The sequence below is a fragment of the Falco biarmicus genome, chromosome 7, assembly GCF_023638135.1.
Source record: "Falco biarmicus isolate bFalBia1 chromosome 7, bFalBia1.pri, whole genome shotgun sequence".
NCBI classification, from domain to species: domain Eukaryota; kingdom Metazoa; phylum Chordata; class Aves; order Falconiformes; family Falconidae; genus Falco; species Falco biarmicus.
The window spans coordinates 7,958,740-7,979,378 of NC_079294.1; the positions used below are offsets into that span (position 1 = coordinate 7,958,740).

Genomic DNA, 20,639 nt, shown 5'->3' on the forward strand with positions numbered 1-20,639 from the left:
GCTCAGCATGGATCTGGGTGGCAAGGAGTGGTGCGTCCTCCGAGCAGAACGACGCCCACTCCTCCATCCCACCCCAACACGCATCTGATGCAGCAGCACCAGAGGACTCAGATGTGGAACAAACCTCCTGGGAAGAGGAAAGACCAAACGGCCATTTCATTTGGCTTGCAAGGAGTTAACAGTGCTGCCTGGCATCACTCCGTGGAGAAATGGAAACAGGACTGAGGTTAGAGGCCCCAGCATCACCCTGAGCAACGCAGCCAGGCATCCCTCCCCTGAAGGTCTTTGATACAACACATTTATTTTGCTGTGTGGCAGTACTGTACAGTATACATACATTACCAGCAGTTTCAGAGCCCTGAGTTGTCATTCCGCCTGCCTTCCCTGAATTTCAGAAAAGAGACAGGACCATTGTCCCTTTCCCCTATTTCACTTGCAAGGGAACAGGCCAGGAAAAGTCCAAAAACAGAGGCACTTGCTGACAGGACTGGAGACAAACCTCAGAAAGCCACACTCCCAGTCCACCACTCTCACCGTTACGGTCCCCTCTCTGCACCAGGTGCCAGCTAGTTTATGAGCCAGCCCTAGTGCCAGCTCTCCACGAGATCCCACTCCTCTGAGAAACTCTCTACACACCTGAACAGAAATCAGACTAAGGAGACTGCAAAAACTAACATAAACCTCATTGGATTTTAAAGGGACTTTACCACCTCCCTCTGAGGGTCTGAGAAACGTTTTGGGCAGGGTTGGGATTCTCTTAAATTCTCTATGATTGTTTAAGAAAAAGCCAAGGAGAGGCTTTTGCTTCCAGTGCAGTCCCACTGGAATCTGAGTGGAATTTCCTCTGCTCAGATGGGGAAAGAAAGTACCCTGCCCTTCCAGACGCACGGTATCCCACACCTCCTTTTCCTCACCCCTGAAACGGCAGAGCTCCCGTGCAGACTCCACCTCTCCGTGCCACAGAGAAAGCTAATGCTGTAACAGGCAAGGACAGTGCAGCACGTAACGTGGAACAAGACCCAAAAATAGCCCACAGAATAGACAGAAATAGTCAGAAAGGCAAATGTGCCATGGAGAGTGGAAGGGAGGGAGCGACGGAGGGAGGGAGCACCCGGGCCTCTCCCACTAGTTCATGTCAGTACGTGGAATGGTGCGTCCGGCTCAGGAGAGCAATGACCCAGCTCCCCAGCTGCGACCCCTTCAGCCACAGGAAGAGTTCATACAAGTTGATCTGCCACAGGCTCAGGGCTTCTGTGAATGAGATCTGGACTTTCCTGTAAAACGAGTGACTCTTGCTCCTCTGGTACCTAGAATGAGAGAAACAGCTGCATTAGATCCAGCAGGATGCAGCCTGGTGGGAAGGAGCTCTGTCCTATGTCTTCAGTACAAGTGACCCTCCCCAGCAGAGGGGAACATCCCACATGTGGATAAACACCAGCAGTGCAGACCCCTGGGAGCAAAGTTCCTGAGGAGCTGGGAACTGCCTTCCTCGCATGAATCCAGACAGCCTGCTCCCCTGTGAGCCCTGTTCTCTCCCCACTGCATGTAGTAACCCTGGGCCACGGCATCCTCTGCTTCTATGCCCAGCTTCCCTTCAGCTAACAGGGACAGATGAATACCCCTATAGCCTTTCCTGGTAGCCCATTCGTAAGAGTCTAGCAATCCTGACGCACTGATTCCAGGAAAAGTAATTCTCTACCTTTCTTTAGAAGCAAAGGTTAACTGTGCTTCATAGGTCCCTCATCAGCCAGAGAAATAACTGTTATTTCTTCTGCAAGGAGAAGGAAAAGGAGTGCAGAAGAATGCAGACGTACATTGACTCATAAGACTCACAGATGGAAATCACTTGCGTGACTCCTGTTCCTGGCTTTTAAACATCAGCCCGATCTTCACAGTCAGCCCTAACCCCTCTATCAGGCTACAGAAACTGGCAACAGTGAACTTTCAGATCTTTCCTACCCACAAATACTTCCTAGAGGTGATGCCTATAATGGGCAGGAAGCCCCTTGCCCTCCTCTGGAGGGGCCAGACCCTAAACCCTTACCCTAAGGCTTCCAACTCCATCCCTGTCCCCACCCCCAGGGTGACAGACCTGTCCTCTGAAGAGGCTGATGGGCATGAGAACAGGACAGACAGTGGCTTAGACATGTAACTGAGCAGGGGTAGGACCACAGCAGATGTGCTAATCAGGGGGAGAGGTCCACAGCTAAGAGTAAGAGGTCAAGCTATGCCTTGTCAGGGCCCTGAGTGGGGGGCTCTAATAAGCTTTAATGGCCCTGACTAACCTGGGACTTCCCCCAGTGCTCTGCTCATAGGCCCAGGAGCTCTGGTTAATCTTAGGCCTGCACTTTGAGTCCCTGCCTGAGCTACGCTGGAGGAGTAATGGTCCCCAGCTCATGTCCTGCTGTGAAAGCCCTTGACCTGGACCTCAACTCATGTACTGACCTCTTGGCTTGACCTCAGCCCTGTCTTGTCACCATGGACCTGCTGACAACCACTGGACCTGATCTACAGATTGACTTTCTGGTTTGACCTTGGACCTGCCCTGCCACCACGATGTTACGTTATGATACAGACTTTTGACTGGGTCTGTCCTGCCCGCCTTGCTTAGCTACTGTGGGACTGGGTCCTGGCTGGCCAGTTGGCCCTGGGATTCCCACCTGCCCCTCTGCTGCTCCATGCCTGCCTCTGGTGCGTGGAGAAGAGACTCACGTGGAAACAGCTCTGATGCAGCAGCGAGACATGTTGAGAAAGGAGCTGGCACTGGCCCGTGTGTGCAGGGCTGACTCAATCCCCCTTAACAGGTCATTGGTCTTCAGCAGCAGCAGCATCTGGCGGGGGACATTGTTGAGGAGCTGGGTGATCTGGGGTAGGTAAGCAGCAGCGTTGGACCGGATCTCCACGTCCTGCGGCCAGCCGGGTCATGTCAGGGAGAAAAGAGAGAGAAGATGAGGGTGTGTGGGAAACCCAGGTGCAGATGCCGTTGAGCTTTGGCAGGAGGAGACAGTTCTTCCAGATCGTGACTCTAGCCCAGAAGCTAAAGAGCTCTTTGTCCTGCTTTCCTGAAGACCCCTGGCTGCCCCAAGCCCTCACAACCCAGTCACAGATCACTCTTGCCATATCCCACCTGCCCCTCCGTGGGATAAGGCCCTGTCCGCTCACTGGCAGGACCAGCAGCCTCTCAGGAGCGCAGGGCACCCGCTGCTATCTCAGTTCTTGGCCCCAGGCAGCCCACAGCAACCACGTCTCATTACTGCCCCTGCAGCCTTCCGAGCCTCACCTCAGCACCCCCAAGGCTGGCAGAGCTGCAGGGGGCACAGGGCTGCTCAGAAGGTGGAGGCATGCCGCAGGGACAACCGGGCTGCTCCTTGGTTTGCTGTCCCGTGCAACTGCTGGCTTTATGTTACACCGAAGAAGCTGTTTTCAAGGCCTGGTTTAGTCCTCTGTTCTCAACACAACCCAGCAGCGGAGGGAAAGCATTATGCAGTGAAGCATCATGATAACCCAAAAGATCAAAAACTGTCATCTGCCAGATTAAGGGACTGTTTAGACCCATATCCCGTCTGGCAACCGCCAGTAGCAAACACTTGAGGAACGAGTATAAGACCAAGGCAGGCTGTCGTGGTTTAACCCCAGCCAGTGGCCAAGCACCACGCAGCCGCTTGCTCACTGCCCCCAACCCAGAGGGGTAGGGAGGAGAATTGGAAAGGAATGTAAAACCCAAGGGCTGCGATAAGAATGATTTAATAATTTAAATAGAATTTAAAAAGATAAGAACAACAACAATAATAATAGTAATAATAATAGCAGTTACAATGAAAAGGTGGGGGAAAGGATAAAATCCAAAGGAAAATGGAGAAAGGAAACCAAGTGATGCACAGTACAACTGCTCACCACCCGCTGACCGATGCCCAGCCAGTCCCCGAGCAGTGATCCCACCCCGCCAGCTAACCCTCCAAGTTTATACACCAAGCATGACGTCCCGTGGTATGGAATACCTCTTTGGCTGGTTGAGGTCACCTGTCCTGGCTGTGTCCCTTCCCAGCCCCTTGTGCCCCTCCAGCATTCTGGCTGGCAAGGCCCAAGAAACCAAAAAATCCTTGACTTAGCATAAATATTACCCAGCAACAACTACAACCATCGGTGCGTTATCAACGTTGTTCTCACATCAGAGCCAAAACACAGCACTGTACTAGCTACTTTCTTCAAGTTAACTCCATCCCAGCCAAAACCAGGACACAGGCACAGGGTGATCCTTCATGTTCCTTGGTTCCCCAGCTTCCAACAAATACACAGGCCATGGTAAGATCCCAGTGACAACTGACGGGCTACAGCCTGAGCCACTTCAGATGGGCTCCCCTACAACATGAGCACCATGCAAGACAGCCAGCTCCCACTCTTCTGCCTCTTCTTAGACCTGAGTGTGGTGTGGAGCCGATTCCACATGCATACCGTGTCCCTACCTCTTCCTGCAGAGGACATGACACGAATCAGCCCCTGGAACATTTGAAATCTCCAGAATCCAGCGGAACAGATGCAGAGGGCAGCAAATGACTCCTGACAGGAAGGAGGCTCCTCTGTGGGAAAGGACAGTTCTAAAACCTCTCCTCTGGAATGAGGGCTGGCTGGCCTGTATTTCATGATCTCACACTCACTGTGAATTTCAGTCTTATTATAAAGGAACAGACCTGCACAAATCAAGTGTGCAGGCCATGATGGTCAGAGATGTAGACAGCTCACCCACCACCATGGTTGCTTTGCTGCTGACAAATAAATCTTTGTGTCCTGCCTCTGTCACTGACAAAATACACAAAGCTTCAGCAAGAAGACGCTTAGCTCTCCTAAATGTTAAATGTTTTGTTCCATTATTTGGTGGCAGAAAATTCCTCCCTGATTATCTCTTATCGCAGGCAGCATCACTGCACAGCCTACTTTATTTTCCACACATAGGTTTTCTTTTCTATTTCTTTTCTTTTTATTTTTAGCTCCAGCTGCTTGTCCACATCACAAAACAACCACATGATCTGTCATCAGAACTGTCATTTTCTGTCAAGGGCAAAGCCTGTGTGCAGGGAAAGAAATGAGCTATGCCACAGGACCTGAGAAAAGCCCCTTGGCTGCCGCTGCTGAGGCTGCTGCAGGATGCAGCAAAACACAGTCATAAAATCAGATGAGATGAGGCTAGCAGCCGCCCTGAGCGGTCAGCTGCCTGGCCCTTGGCTTAAGGCAGGAACAACTACACCTATGGCAATCCTCAAAATTTGCATAGCCTGCTCCTAAAACTCTACAGTGATGTGACTCAAAGTTTCCCCAGACCATCCACACCAGCGTTTTACTGGTCTTACCATTAGATCTGGCTTTCCTTGTTTAAGCCCAATCTCCTTAGCTGAATTTAAACCCGGTTACTTCTTGTCCTGTTGGCAGCACTTTAACAGATTCGAAAATCACTACCGTAAGACTTCTTGACCTGTGCTTTATTCTGGACTTTTTCTGCCCTAACTTGCTCAGACTTACCTCATGGGCTGCATCTGCTTGACCGCTAGTCCTTGTAGCTTCCTACTGGACTTGCCCCATCAAACCCCAGTCTTGAGATGCAGTGCCCCAGGCTGGACACAGCACTACAGGTAAGATTTTGGTCCAGGAGCGTGCTGCCTTGTCTCACAAGCCACCCTCACGTCAATACATCCTCAAGCACACTCTCTGGAGCTCTGTGCTGATGGTACCTGCCTACACAGCGCTTGGCTCTTGCTGCTGATACAATCTTTCAAATTCACCTCTAAACAAGGGCAGGCAGCAGCTCATTTCCTAATGCCATAGCAAATCTGCTCAGCTCCCCATTATCTGCAGCAGGATTATCCAGTTTCAGCATTAATTGTGTCATGTAGGCAAAGACAACAGAGCTAGTTCCACACACGCAATTCAACCCAATGACAAAGTTCATTAGCCCACACAAGGCACCATGCGGCTGCAGCTACACCTCTGGCATAACCTTTGCAAGCCAGCTGAGGATGAGCAGTGCTTATTAGCTCAGATTCAACACTGGTCTTGTAGTATTGGAGCCAGCTCTGTGTCGATTTGTCTCGGTGCCTCTGAATTCTTTTATGGAGCTATGAGCTCCAGAACTCACCAGATCAAGCCTCTCTCTGCTAGACAGCCACTATATGTTATTTCCAATATGCAGAAAATTAACTGACATAGGAAGCAATCAAATTACTGGGCAATGGGATCTGTTACCCAAGGTATCTGACCTGCTCATTGCCATGGGTGATGGCAATCCAGTGCAGCAAATTCTGCCACTTCCATCAAAATGAAACACCAACCCAAAAGAATTTCCAGAAGAGAATTTCACAGGACAATGCCATAACACTACCTAAATGAGTTTCATCCTCTCTACTACAAATGCGTGCAGAAAAAAACAAACCATAGGATACCACACGTTCCTACCTACAGGCACTAGTCCGTTGGCTGAAATCACATCACTATATGCTCACCTCTACAAACACGACAGTTGTAGGGGCTGCTGCTATTCTCAAGGTGGTGTGTGCACGTCAGGAGTGCAAGGAGGCACAAGAAGGATCCCAGCATGTGTGGACAGGAAAGGGTGGAAAACGTAAGTGACAATTTCCTAGATTTGCAGTGATTGAGTTGACAGGATCTGCAGTTAAGCAACCTTGACTCCAAGTTAATAGGGTTTCTGATTGGGAGGTAATTTCCAAGGGTTTTTAGGAGTTTGTATCAGTGCTGATAGTCATTTACATGCATAGTGATAATGCATTATCCTTCTCGTGTCTTCCCACCAAGCCTTTATGTCTCCTCTACCTTAACCTATCCTCCTTGATGGTTCCCTGCACAGCTGCATTCAACACTTTTTTAAGAAAAGGCTGATCTACAAATGTTTCCCCTGCCAGAACTGGTGAACACTTAGCCATTAAAATATTATACAAAATTTAAGCAGCCCATGACAAGTGAAACTGGGAAATTAAGTTCAGCCACTATAAAACGCGTTGCAGAAGGAGTCCTGGCTTTTTCTAGCTCAGCTGTTAATGCAGAATTTGCTACAGAGCTGCTAGGGGTTGCCCAGCATTGTTGCAGTATCAGTGGTGCAAGTGATTACGAAAAAAGAGAGGTGCCCCAGGAGAAGGAAGGGCCTGTGATAGGGAAGGGCACGCAGGACCTACCTCGCTGGCTGAGACTGGCGACCGGTCAATGCCCCTGTTGACAGACTCCCAGGATCTGGCCGTCAGCATGCAGGCAAAGAGGGGGTACAAATTCCCTGCCCCAAGCCGCTGGCTGTACTTCTGCACCCTTTTCATATCGGCCTTGATGAGGGCCTGCCAAAGGCGGCAGTAGTCCATGCGGAATGACTCGCTCAGCACCTGGGGAGGGAGACATGGTCCTCAGAAGTCCACAGAAGACAGGGAACCGGGGGAAAAGCTTTGTGCCCCCAAGCTGTGCCCTATCCCCCATTTCAGAGCCAGGAAACATCCTTGGAGAGTTATGGGAGTAATAGGAAAAATGTATCCATATGGGTTTAGGAGGGTGAAAGGCTGCAGCTGGCTGTACTCCTTCAGCCTGACGCCCACAGGCAGCCTCACAAGGCCCTGGAAGCCCCCCATAGCTACGTACCTGGTAGAGCCCGTGGTCCAGGAGGATAATGTGGGCCTTGCCAGAGGCTGGGCACTTCTTCACGAGCACGTTGCCCGGGTGCGGGTCACAGTGCACAAAGCCGTTCACAAAGATCATTTCGCTGTAGAGCTTCCCCAGGTTGCGAGAGATCTGTGAGAAGACAGGAGACGGTCACACACTGTGACCCACAGCAGGGCGCCTGCCAGGGAGGGGACACAGCCCCCGCACACCAGCACTGCAGGGAGCAAGGGCCTGGCACGTGCCCATGTCCCCGTGCAGAGCTCTTGCAGCTCCCCGCACTAACAAACGCACAGCGTGGCTGCTGGCATCTGCCATGGGGTGATCCGGGGCATTCCGGGAAGGATCCATACAGGAGGCACTATGAAGCTGTTTGAGGAGTCAGGGGTTATTTAATGACACTTCCCTGGCACAAAAAAGAGAAAAGACCTGTGGGTAGGAATGGGGTTTCTGGTAATGAGGATGAAAGCAAGGCAGCAGATAGGGGCAGGCAGGCATTCACAGGGAAGGCACGGGAAGAGCTGCTGGGGTGGGTGAGGGGCTGCTCAGAGGAAGACTCGGGTATTTCCATTCGTGGATGGCAGCAGAACCCAGTGAAGGAGGGGGGGAGGTGACTGAGCCTGTCCATCTGCTTACCAGAATGAACACGGGTTCCCTCTCCTCTCCAACACATTGTCCCCCACTCTCCCTCTTTCTTCCTTCAGACCCACTCTAATCTGATCTGTGATGTCTATGAAGATGAAGCAGAACAGAAAGGCTCTTTAAATCATCCCGTCACTGCTGTGTCCCTCCATGCCGCTGCTCCTTATCATCAAGAGATGTTATTAAAGTTAAAAACCTCCTAGGAGCAAGCACACATCTGCAGGGCCCGGGATCAATCCCTTGCCATGCACTAACACCGCACCCTCGCCCTGACATCCCACCGCCAGCCCTCCCCACCATCCGAGAGCAGCATGGTGCTCCACAGTTGACTGCTGAATAAGCAACTCCAAGACAACAGTTATGCATGATTCCAAGCATGTCCCCAGGACAGAGTGTAAGCAGCAAACAGGCAGCTGTTCCCATAAGCAGAGGTGGCAGAAGAGGTAACAGGAATACCAACAACAGCTCATCCTGCAGAAAACCCAACAGCCAGGGAAGGGTTTGCCTTACCCCCCTCTGAAATGCAGCCACCTCTGAGAACAGTCTTCATTACAAAAAGTGCCCAAGTAACTACAAATAAGGAGTTAGGATGGGAACTCTGCAGCACACCAACAGGCACAGCTTTAGGACCAGGTGGGACAACCCTCCATCCCTCAAGTGGGACTTGGAGCCACTCCTGAATCACAGAAAATGCTGCCCCCATGCCAAACCACCCACACAGGTGGCACAGCCCAGCCCTGTGGTCTCCTGTAGTGCAGTTCCCCTAATGCTACACTGATGCTACTGGAAGTACTGGCCGAGAGGAATGATGTTTCCCTTCTGAATCACCAGCAGACATCCCTGGAGCAATGAAGTGACTCTTACAGGTCTCCTAGATTAACAAGCTCTAGAATTGAATAGGACCAAAGTACCAGGTGCGGTGACCTAGAACAGCTGAGCAGCACTTGCTGACAGTCCAAGGACGTGCCAGCTAGTCCCTCATTCACACAGCCTTCCACGCACCTGCACACCAGGGGGAATGGACTTGGACATCATGACTGACCACAGCATCAACCACAACACCCATGCACACACACTGAGCGAACTGCATTTTGCCCTCTCTGCCCCTGCTGTTTGTCCTCCAGGGACCTGGAAGAGCACAGAATTGAAGGTGAGGACTTGGGGACAACCTGGGGTGGCAATATAATGCTTCACACCCGTTAAACACAAGTCCAGACAAAGAGCTGGCAGTTCTGTGAACCTGTTGGTTGGTCGTGGCTAAAGCCTGGAAAGCTGTTCATTTGGGGCACGGGAGTATGGGCTGCTTCAAAGAGCCCGGATTCTCCTTCTGTGCTACGGTAATAGCACAGGCTAGGAAAATCAGGCAGTGGAGCAAGTTGCCCAGAGAGGTTGTGCAACCTCCATCCTTGGAAGTTTTAAAGACCTGACTGGGTAACACCCTGAGTAAACTGGTCTGACCTCACAGCTGGCCCTGCCTTAGCAGGAGGTTTGATAGCAGACCTCCTAAAGCCCCTTCCGATTTCAATATATCCTAGGATCCTACAAAAACACCTCTCACCAAGTTATCCATGCCACCCTCATTACAGGTTCTTATGGTATGGCTGTAGGCTCCTCCAGGTATGGGGAAGGTCTCCCCTCTTGAGTCACCATCAGCAGACAGGTCACTGAACAGATCTGTGGTCATAGCCTTTCGCAGCCCACAATGCAACACAAAAAAACCAGCTCAGGATTCATCTTCCCATGAAAACAGAGGGCTTCACAGCCCTGTTCGGACCCACAGGCTGGGCCATGGGTATAAGATAATCCTCACTGCAAGATCCCCATCCTCTCTCCCTTCCCTGCTGTACTTACATTTACCTCTTCCTCAGAAGAAGAACCTTCACTCCTTAATTCACCGAGACTAGACTTTATCACTTTTTTAAGAAAGAGGAACACATTCTGTATAATTTAGTTAGCATACAGAAGACATGTTACAGGGATTTATGATATAAGCATATAAACAGTCTTTACTTTTGGGAAAAAAAATTACCCAGTGTTAAGAGATGGAGCTGTGCTGCACATTAAAGTAGTTTCGCATATTTTTGTCTGTTGACATGCCTCTAAAATAGGGTAAAAAGCACCAATATTGTTGAATTCTAAACAAAAAAGGAAGGTTATGTTTCTAGGGCTTGGAGTGTAATATGTGAATAGTGACCTAGCATTATAATTTAGACAAAAGGAGTTCATGTTTCTAGAGAAAAAGTTTAGGAAAAAACCATGAAACCTTTATATACATTAACTGTCCGGTACTGTGCCCCATCACTATGGTCCTTTATTCCACCCTTATTGAGAAGGCCACTGGATAAATAACATATACAGAAATCACTTTGGAAGAATGCAGTTAGGTGAAACGAGAAAACAAATGCGTGAAAACCTCCACCCAGGAGAAGGGAGGAATTCAGCGTGCATTTCAGCTGTGGAAGACCTCGGGGTGAAGGTGCACCACAAATTAGACAAAAGGTTGCAATTGTTTACGGAAGCAAAGACAAAAGTAAACACACAGGCATTTTGTCATGACACGGAGAGGTCATCATTCCTTTCCCTGTTTATCATCCAACACAACAAAGCCCTTATCATTACCAGGGTTCCCCAGCATCGTTCTGCGGCACACCATAAAAAAATAATAATCACCCTTGGAATCCTGCACTCACTTCCAGACATCTCATTAACCGACAGTAGCAGACTACACAGAGTGAGTCCAGAGAAAGCAAATAAATGAGCAGGATGCAGGAGGAATTTACTTGGGAAAAAGATAAAAAGAGCTGAAGATTCCAAAGTTGACTAGGGAATGGCAGAGGAGAGGCAGTCTGCCAATGTTAGGAGGTTTGAATATCAAGAATGCAGAAGCACCTTCTGCATTTCTGTCACATAATTCAGAGGATCCCAAGCTGCAGTATAGGTAGCACCAGTGATATTTTTCTTCTTGTATAAGTACACAGCTGCAAACTGTTGCTGCCATCAATTTTGAAAGCCTGGACAACCTGTTACCCTCGTATGATCTACTAGGAGCTACTTTTGATGAACCCGTATTATACCCCCTTGTACACAGTACCACAGCTGCAAACTCCTGGGCACACACCAGCCCTAGTACACAACTCTCCTCTTAACAAATCAGCACACCCAGCTGACAGAGCAACCCGACTGGGAAGTCCATCACAAATGAGTATCTTTACAAACACCAATACACAACAGTTAGCAAGAATCCTCTCAGAAAGGAAAGAATGCATGTAAATTTGAGCCTATGAATACTGCCACAGTAAAAGATGGCACGTATGTTCATGAATAGCTGCACTGTAACAAACCAGCCTGGGTTATCCAGGGAAAGTCCCTGATACTTTCCTGGCCTTGTGAGCAAGCTGGAGTAGTCCTGGCTCCGTGCCTCCAACTGCCATGAAGAAAAAAGGCAAAGAAAAAAAATCCTGTGACACGGTCCTGCAGAGCTGATCTCACAGCCTGCCCCTGATAAGTCCCAGATGAAACTGCCTGATAGGGCATCATCCCTTCCTGTCCCACCTCCATCTGTGACTGTCTCTTTAGATCAGGAGCAGATACGAGTCTCTGGCCTTAATTTGGCTGTAATATTTGCCAATTATTTTAAGAGATGGCGACACTAACTTCTATTGATCTTATTAAAAGTAAAGGTCGTTGTGCAGCTCATTTCTCAGGACTCAATATTACCTCCTCAGGCCAAAATAATAGCATTGATTTTGGAATCTTAATCGAAGGTTAATTGGATTGAAGAGTGCATTGGGTTTTTGCTTTCTTTCGTCGTTGTTATTACAGCCACCATCTAAGGGTTTGCTTAATCCTGCTAGGGCAATCCTGCCCAATTAAACTGGTGTCAAATTAGCAAAAGGTGCAGATGGAGAATAGCCACAATTTGGAGCCTGCTCTGTCTGTGCTCTGAAATGGCTCTTCTTCATAGCAGATTAGGATGGTCACGCCCAAGAGATGGGATTTCACGCTCTGTCCTCTGTGATACAGTTGTGAGGATCAAAACACAGAGCTCTGTAAAGCTGTACTATCACTATGCACTGATCTAGCATCACAGCAAGGTGATGTCTGGACACACATGGTGTCATTAAGATACAGGAATAGTTTTTAGGACTCCTGGAGTGTAGTCCTAGCATGCCCCATACTCTCTGTTGGGGACTGAGGAAATTATTTTCCTGCTCAATGCCCCATCTTCCACAGCATTTAAGTGGGGAGAAATATTCTGACTCATCCACCCAGGGAACTTGAGGGACTAACTTGATAAGTTTCTACAGATTCTCAAAAGGACACAGGTAGAGAATACCAGCCATTGTTTATTTAATTGTTTCTTGCATCTCTGTCAGACCCAAAATGGCCATGGGGATCATTTTCCCTCGGCTTTAAATGTAGTCATATTTCCTTGGATTTAATGTAAAGCATCTTGATGAGACTTAAGCAATTGATTGACACCGATGTTTAAGACTGACTTTCAGTAAGAAAGGGGTTAGTGTGTAATTTAACTCTTTTACCTGGTGTCTTTGCACAGTTCAGAAGCTGGAAATGCTGGAGGTCACTATTCTTGCTTACCAGTGCCTTGTGAATTTTCATCAAGCTTCAGACAAGAGGAAATGTATGGGAATCTGCAAGGAAACCTCTCCCCGGACCAAACTGGCAGGTGCAAAGAGCAAGAATAGCCTTTTTCCTCAGAAAGAGTGTTCTTCTCCATGCTCAATTTCATCGAGCACTTGAGTGTTATAAGCACAAATACTTGAGACGTGAAAGGTTTCCACACTTGTGCTGACAAAGGGATCCCATCCTGGGAAATCCCACTTAAATTTTAGCAGTTACAAGGCAGCAGCTACCAACCCTTGGCAGAAGGGTAAATCCCATACTGAAAGCATATTTCAAGTTGCAAAGCTGTCAACCATGAGAAGGTAGCCAGGTTCTTTATTGAGCTAAGAGATACCATTCCAGTGCAGAACCCATTTAGTAACAGAAGGAAGCAAAAAGCCACAGTAGGCTGGAGTGACAGATGGCAATAATTGCGCACAGTAGCTCATCTTAAGTACCTTAGCTGTTTGCTTTCACTTCTCAGCTGGACAAAACACTTTCCTGACTTCTGAATCATCCATGGCTCATGACCAGCCTTTTAGTGAGCTGAAGTACACGGCATCATTTTCTTTCCCTGACTCAAGTCCAAGTCAGGGCGATCATGGGGGACTCTCCACTTGGCTACCCGAGCTGGCTGGTTAGCTGGAGGTGATACAGCAAATGCCACAAGTGCATCTGTAAACTCCACAGCTCCCACAGCCTGCTGATCCAGCAGCCTCTGTGGAGACAGGCAGAGCATCCACAAGGAGGGACAGGGAGGACCCATGCAGCAGATCAGAGATAATGTTAGGATTTGTATACAGACACGGTCTCTCTAAATGAAACAGGTAAAATCAGGATGGGCGCAAAAGGAACACTTGTGCCATTTGAGATCTTCTTTTAAAAGTCCATGCTCTAGGTAGCCTTCCTATCCTTTCTTCCCTCCTGCATACAAACGTCTTGAGAACTCCTCAGTCTGTTTTTCCTCCCTTCCCTGCTCTACCCACCTCTTCCAAATGTATCTTCCCAATCAAGCTCTTGTGTCTGGAAACAGGCACAGCCCAGTTTCCAGGTGCTCCCCCCTTCTTAACCCTGCCATGGCCTGGTCTTCCCTCAGAATTCACGCCAGCTCATTTCTCGGTAACTCCCCTCTCCAGGCTTCCCTCCCACCATCAATATCCTAGCTGCATGCTCATCCTCAGCTACACTTGCACATGAATAAGTAACTGTTCCACAGCCAGATATTTCAGCGTTTGCACTTGTCTTTAGAAATCAAAGCCTTCTCTGATTAAATGCCATTACAATCCAGCACTTGGACGGATCCAGAGAGATTAATGTGCTTTTGGGCAGCTTTAATGATAATCCTGCTACAGACGGTATTAAGTAAATGTCAGTAACCTGGTTTGAAGGGAGCTTTCACCTCAGGGATCCTCTCCATTTAGAGAGGAGAGGCTCAGCTTGCTTTTCAAGGCTGCATTGTCACACAAGAGAAATCCTGCTTAGTGAAGACTCCTCTTCCTCCACCCAGTAAAACAAACTGGAATAAGATGATAGAGGGGTTGATAGATAAATAGATTGGGACGACTTATAGGGAGCTAATGCATCTCTTGAAAGCCAGAACTGGTGTATATAATAAGTCATGCCATGGCTTTGAAACCTGGCTGGCCACCCCCTCCTCGTGCTCCTTTCAGTATCCGCTGCCTTTTGCTCACCTCACCATCACAATACGCAGCTCTTTACCCAGGGCAGCAGCAGCAGCAGCTAATAAGGGACCTTGGTCATATCTGTCCCCATCTGCTGCACCTTGCCAGGGAGAAGTCTGCTCCTACCTCATCTTACTGTGGCCATAGTAACAGTCCTTATTCCCCATCACATGATTCTGACAGGCTCAGTATTCCTTCCGTTCTGTTGTTGCTTTATGGGCAACAAGTAAAAGTTAATAATTTCAGAAGGTGGGGAGAGAAAAGGAAGAAAGAATAGCTTATCACAGGCACTGAGAGAGTTTGCAGAAATTCAGTCCTACTATGGAGCTGACAGATTGCCAGAACCCTCTGAGACTTATATACAACTTTTTTAAAACTACGTCTTCGCCATCATTCAGAGACCAGCTCAGAATCAGCAAAATGCATGGTCGCATTGCTGCGTGGAACCTATTTTGCCAAGACGTCACAAAATGACCTTCCCAAAGGCATGCATGATCAAAAAAAGTGAGCTAAATTTTCATCCTAAATCTCTCCTATCACAAGCAAAAGCCTTTGCAAGTTAGGAAAATGGAAATTAGCTGCTTCCGTACTTTATTTTGGCACACACTGGCAGCAAAATATCCCACTGAAAGGCTAAAGTCATTGAATTTTCCACTCTGGAAAATTGCAAACAGTGTTTTTGCCTGGGCTTCTCCAGACAACTTTGCTATGTCCAGCCGTTTGAGAAAATTCAAAGCAGCAACCAAAGTCCCGGGTGAACTACACTATGCTAGCTACCTCAATCTCGGAATGGATCTGTTTTCCAAGAACTGCGAGGAAGCCCTGCTCCGCATCTGAATGTACATATTGCTCAAGAGTCCTCCTGCTAATGCATCCAAACAAGCCTTTCTGACTATTTCAAGACTTGAGGAATATTTACCGTTGTATCTGAGCACTGTGGGCTAGACTTGAACTTTGCCTTTATAGCAGAAAAGAAGGATAGAATAAACTCACTCAAAGAAACTACTCTTGCTTTTGACCAGCTGATTTGTCCAGGTGAATGGAGCTGTGTGTTCTGCCACAGACAAGGCTTTTAAAATCTCTCTTGATAGCAAAGTCCATGAGCTACCATGTTCTCAAGAGTCACACTGTGGTGCTCTTTGCAGACCAGATGCATCATTGAGGCACTTACCTTGGTAAACACAAAGAAAGATCATTGGCATAAAATAAACACAGAGAAGGAATTGTGTCTACCTCTGACAATGACCTCTGTGATGCCCTGATGAGAGGGAGGAGGAGGAGAAGTAGTATTCCCAAATGCTCCAAATTCTTCCTGATAGGAGACATGAAAGCAGAGAGTCTGCACTATCTGTGGGTGAGGTTGTATTCATTTAAGAAGTCACTTGAATGAAAATGGACCAGGCATCTTGCAGGGAAGAGAGAGCATTGTTCGCTGTTACCAATTGACTTTGGCTTGTTTGTCACAATTACAATAGAAAGACAGTCTCAAAATCTACTTCAACCTTAGACCTTCCTTTCCTGTATTTCAGTGGAGAAACATGAAAAGGTGCCCACCTTTCTGCCTGCAGGGGTTACTAGAAAATATCTCGTTGACTTCTGTGGGGTGCAAGAGCAGAGGAAGGGGCAAAGAGAAACAGGCGGAGAAACAGACAGGTTACTCAGTCCTCCTGTAATTTGGCTGAGCTCTTTAGGCAGAGCTGCATGCTGACGTAGGGAGGCAGCTGAGAAGATACACTTAACGTTCTCTCCTTGTGTGGCATACCAAACTCACATTTCCCCTCCCTTGAGAGGTCTTTGACATGTCTCTAATTGATGCCACACGAACTTTGCCATGGATAGAAAGGGAGCAGAGAGGAGGAAGAGCAGAGAGAGGACACGTTCAGATTTCAAAGGTAAGTGGATGGACAGATTAAGTACAATTGATTTTATGCCATAGCTCTCTGATAGCCAGTCAACCAAATGCAGCTTCCAGGCCCATCAACAGGGCATAAGGCGAAAGGCAAGCAGAGGTACCTCAGTCAGCACTCACTGTCTGGGAGGGCTAGCTTGACACACTGTCCAATGGCTCAAAACCCTTTCCCCAGCATCTTCTCAGCCCTTCCGGGAAGTAATACCTTCTTTCCCTCAAGAATCTCTTGGCCACCGAGAATCCAAATCTCCCAACTTCATGCCACGTATACAAACTGCTTCGCTCCTCAGGGAAATGTAGCCTCTCCGTAGGGATGAAATCTGGCAGCCGTTTAATGAAGGACTGCAAAACTACACAGTAATGTAGGGCCAGGAAGCAAAGAAGAAAACTGTTGCATCCAGAAGAAAAAGGGAGATTTTGGAAAGCAGAAGAAAACAACCCATGTCAGAATATTACACAGAGCACCATGGCTGAGGCTCCAGCACTCTAGTAACTGTGATCATATAAGATCTATGATTTATATCTCCTGGGTAAGGTGGTAGCTGTTGGGATATAAAAGCTACATCCAATGCATTTATCCAGGAGAAAGTCAATGCGGGAGAAAAAGAGGGAAAGAACAGAAACAGAAAGAGTCAGAAGCTGAAGTTGTTCATTTAGGGTAACAGGATTGCCTTCTTGGCACAAACCACGGGTGTATGTAATATAAAAGCATGGTCATCTTTCACTACCTGTCTGCGTGAAGATCCCTCCAGCTGTGCAGCCTACAGGAGTGTTCCTCACAAGGTGTTATGTACTTTTCCCAGAAGCACAAGAACTGAGATCTCTCAGACTGATTGCTCTGTTCACACCTGCATGTACTCCCTTTTCTGCCGCATCCTGTCCGTTTTGCATCAACATCAGTTGATGTCAACATCAGTTTTGCATTGCCCACCATGCCCAATTCAGAGACGACTGAGAAACTACCTCATTGACATTGATGCCATTCCTCTCCATGTAGGCCCTGTCGTTCACCTGTCCCCCTTCCATAAACTCCATGAGAAGGACACGCCTTGTTGAGAGCTCCCAGTAGATCCTGGGGACCTGAAACAGGAACAGATGGGTAGGGTCAAACAACAGGCTGGGAAAGCAAGGAGAATATATCACACACAACCCAGAAAAGGAGCAAAAATGGAAGAGGCTGAAGCAAGGGCTTGTTTTTTTCTGGAGCACAAGGGAGGCAAATCCATCTACCAGCCTCTTCCGCAGGACAGCAGTGATGTGTGCAAGGACAACACACCAATTCAACGGCAGCAGGATCTGTACTCATGCGGCATTTCTGGCCATGTTCTACACGACTTTGACCATCCCACTCCCACTGATGTCTGAGAGCTTTCTTATCTGCTCTGCAGCTCCTGTAGCTGGACTGTTTAACTAGCACCTATTGCAAGTTTCTGAATCACCTACTAAGCTCCTTTAGACAGGAACAGCACCTCGTTCGCTACGCACAGGGCCCACTTATGCAGCTCTAAAAATGATAAGCCATCATCATAAATTGTTTCTCCGCAGCACCCCTTGGAACACAAACACCTTTAGGCTGACAAAACCTGCGTACTTAGGCCATCTGCAATTGAACTGGGAGAAAAATCAAGTGTCACAAATAAGGGGCTTGTCACAGAAACTGTGGGAGACCCTAACTATCTTGTTTTCAATGTGACACAGTAACAAGCGTAAAATGTCAAAGCACTTTTCATTCAATCTGCAGTAAATCAAGCTGAGTGAGGTACCAGTAAGAGACCCTGTGTCACCCGGGGAGGCAGTGACGCAGGCATTGCTCAGGCTGGCTCCCGCTTTCCAGCCTCTCTCTCCAGCCAAATTCTTTTCATGATGAAGTCCCTACTGTCAAGAATCCTTCTGAAGTTCCCTTTGGATATTCCTCACATCACTGTGCTGACCAATCTCCCAAGCTGTCCAGATTTGCCTTTGCGCATGGGTGCAGCCACACAGGTACATTTTACCAAAGATACAAGGGAGCTCCACCATTCCCATTACTACGCCCCAGTACAGAGACACACATTTTGGACCCTGTAAAGAGAAAGCCGGTTGTGCAGCCTCCTCTCCTCACCTGCCTGACTCAGCTGCGGACTGCAAGGTTCCAGGACCTCGGGGCAGGCAGGAAGAGGTGGGAGGTGAAGTCCATCTAGTGCCACCAAAGCCAGGGGAAGCAGTCAGGACACCATAGCTCACCTGAACCACTGAACAAGCAGCATTTGTTTCATACTTTGCTTGTAACTACTGACAGTGTCTCAGTTCCACGCAAACTATCTGCTCCCCCCCACTCCTGTCCTAGAGAGACCATTTTCCCAATGTCACCCACTTCTACCTTACCGTGTGTGTGACTCCTTCGCTGAGCAATTCCAATGTCCCTCAGCCCCACCGTTCAACACTCCTGCCATACTTTGCATGTTAACCTTGCCCAGGCTTTGACACCGGAGACCCACTGTGGGCACAGGGGATTCAGTTACTCGCAGCCTTCCCTGCTTACCTGGACGTCCATTCTTTGCAGTTAGATTGGTGAGAAAGCCAACCACCTCCAAAACTACGGTTCCCCAGCTCAATTAGCTCACCGATCCCTGCTGCCTTAGATCATTTCAGATGACACTCACTCTTGTCTCAATATTTACAGAGGTAAGTCAGTGGGCTTTAAAGCACTATCCGTGTTGTCAGAGATGCCCCTCTCACTCACAGCCAAATTCTTCAGTGATTTTTTTTAAATACTCACAGATATTAGGCTGCAATGCTACTGCATGGAAACAATTTATCTCCGGCTTTAAAAGCTCAAACAAGTTCGCAGCACAAAATCTACTTCTCAGCTTTCTAGCTTGTTTAGGAAAATTAATGATACAGGAGCCCAATTCTTCCGTTGCCTCTGGGTGATGAACGTGTCTCTGAATTGGCAGGTCAGACAAGAGGATCCATTATTTAGCCATCTCAAGCCATTTGTTATTGTTACACATATTGATATCATGATAGCTCCTTAACCCAGCCAGGAGGTGATTGGCCGTCTCCATGGGGATTTACTTCACAGTATCCTAGTTACAGCTGCAACGGATACAGCTCTCCAAGGTGCATCACTTCTGATAAGCGCCCACTCAGCAAAATCATTGGCCTTTGGCCTTCTGTAGCCCTGGTTGCTTTTAGCTATCTGTGTCTGAGGAAAGGCCACTGCTGCCACGGGGCTCCAAAAGGACTTCCTCAAACCTGGAGTCGGGTGACAAGGAATTATAGCCCTTGCGTGGAGGAAGCAAGGAAAAAATGGATGCATCAGCCTGTAAAGCCTAACAAAACTCACCTCGTTTCAGACATCTGTCACTTTCATCTTGGGACTTCTGCATAAACGGGAAGTGAAAACCTCATTTTGATGTGTGTATGCAGGAGGGTTCAAAGGGTGCATTTTTTGCTGCCTTTGTGTACGTGCAAATGCAGTTATGTCAGTGACTGCGTCACAGCACCATGTGTGCTTGACCATGCTTGTGTATTTCCAGAACGCACACAGTGGAGGCTTGCACCTCTTGTATGTCAGCAAAAGATTTGTGGGTGTGCGAGTCTGAAGATGTGAGCTTATGTCTTTCCAAGAATGCGATGTGTACATGTCTGATCGTACTTAAGACATTTGTCAGTGACCTTAGTTGGTTTGTAGCAGTGGAGGTGGGGTAGGAGTGCTGGTGAGGAACAGCACAATATGGGTGCAGTTGAGCTTGTGTATGATGGTAACACAAATGCACTAGCCATGGATATGTATGAAGGATGTGTGCTCAACTCCAGAGTGAGAATGTGCTTTTTTGCAGGAGGAAGGATTCATACAAACATGCTTCCTCCTGAGATACAGTGTCCCCAGTCTACTTGACATCATCAGCTTCAGTCTAGCTTCTCTGGTTTATGTCCATTTCTTGGCCTCAGTTGTGAAAAAGCCCAGGAAAAGGTACCATCAGATGGCTCAGCAAAGAGTGGCAAATTCACAGGTCTCTGGACAAGTTCAGAAACAGTGTTCAGGAAAATGAGTAACAGGCTCCAGAGACTGCTGGCCCCAAGCCACCACTCCTCATCCACTATATGATGCCTACAGTAGGAAACGGACAAGGAGGAAGCATGTCTCAAAGCAG

At 48.1% G+C, this 20,639-nt stretch overlaps 1 protein-coding gene across 2 annotated transcripts in view; it reads right to left on the minus strand.

Moving 5' to 3' along the window:
* Nucleotides 1–282: 282 nt before the first annotated feature.
* Nucleotides 283–20,639, minus strand: part of ADCK1 (aarF domain containing kinase 1) — a 78,272-nt gene continuing 57,915 nt past the window's right edge. For both annotated transcript variants that reach the window (XM_056346759.1, XM_056346758.1), the window contains 5 exons: nucleotides 17,464–17,580; nucleotides 7,627–7,776; nucleotides 7,179–7,376; nucleotides 2,713–2,906; nucleotides 283–1,307 (listed from right to left, as the gene is read on the minus strand). In XM_056346759.1, the coding sequence (XP_056202734.1) occupies nucleotides 1,136–1,307; nucleotides 2,713–2,906; nucleotides 7,179–7,376; nucleotides 7,627–7,776; nucleotides 17,464–17,580 (831 nt within the window). In that variant the 3' untranslated portion in view covers nucleotides 283–1,135. The remainder of the gene's footprint in view (nucleotides 1,308–2,712; nucleotides 2,907–7,178; nucleotides 7,377–7,626; nucleotides 7,777–17,463; nucleotides 17,581–20,639) is intronic.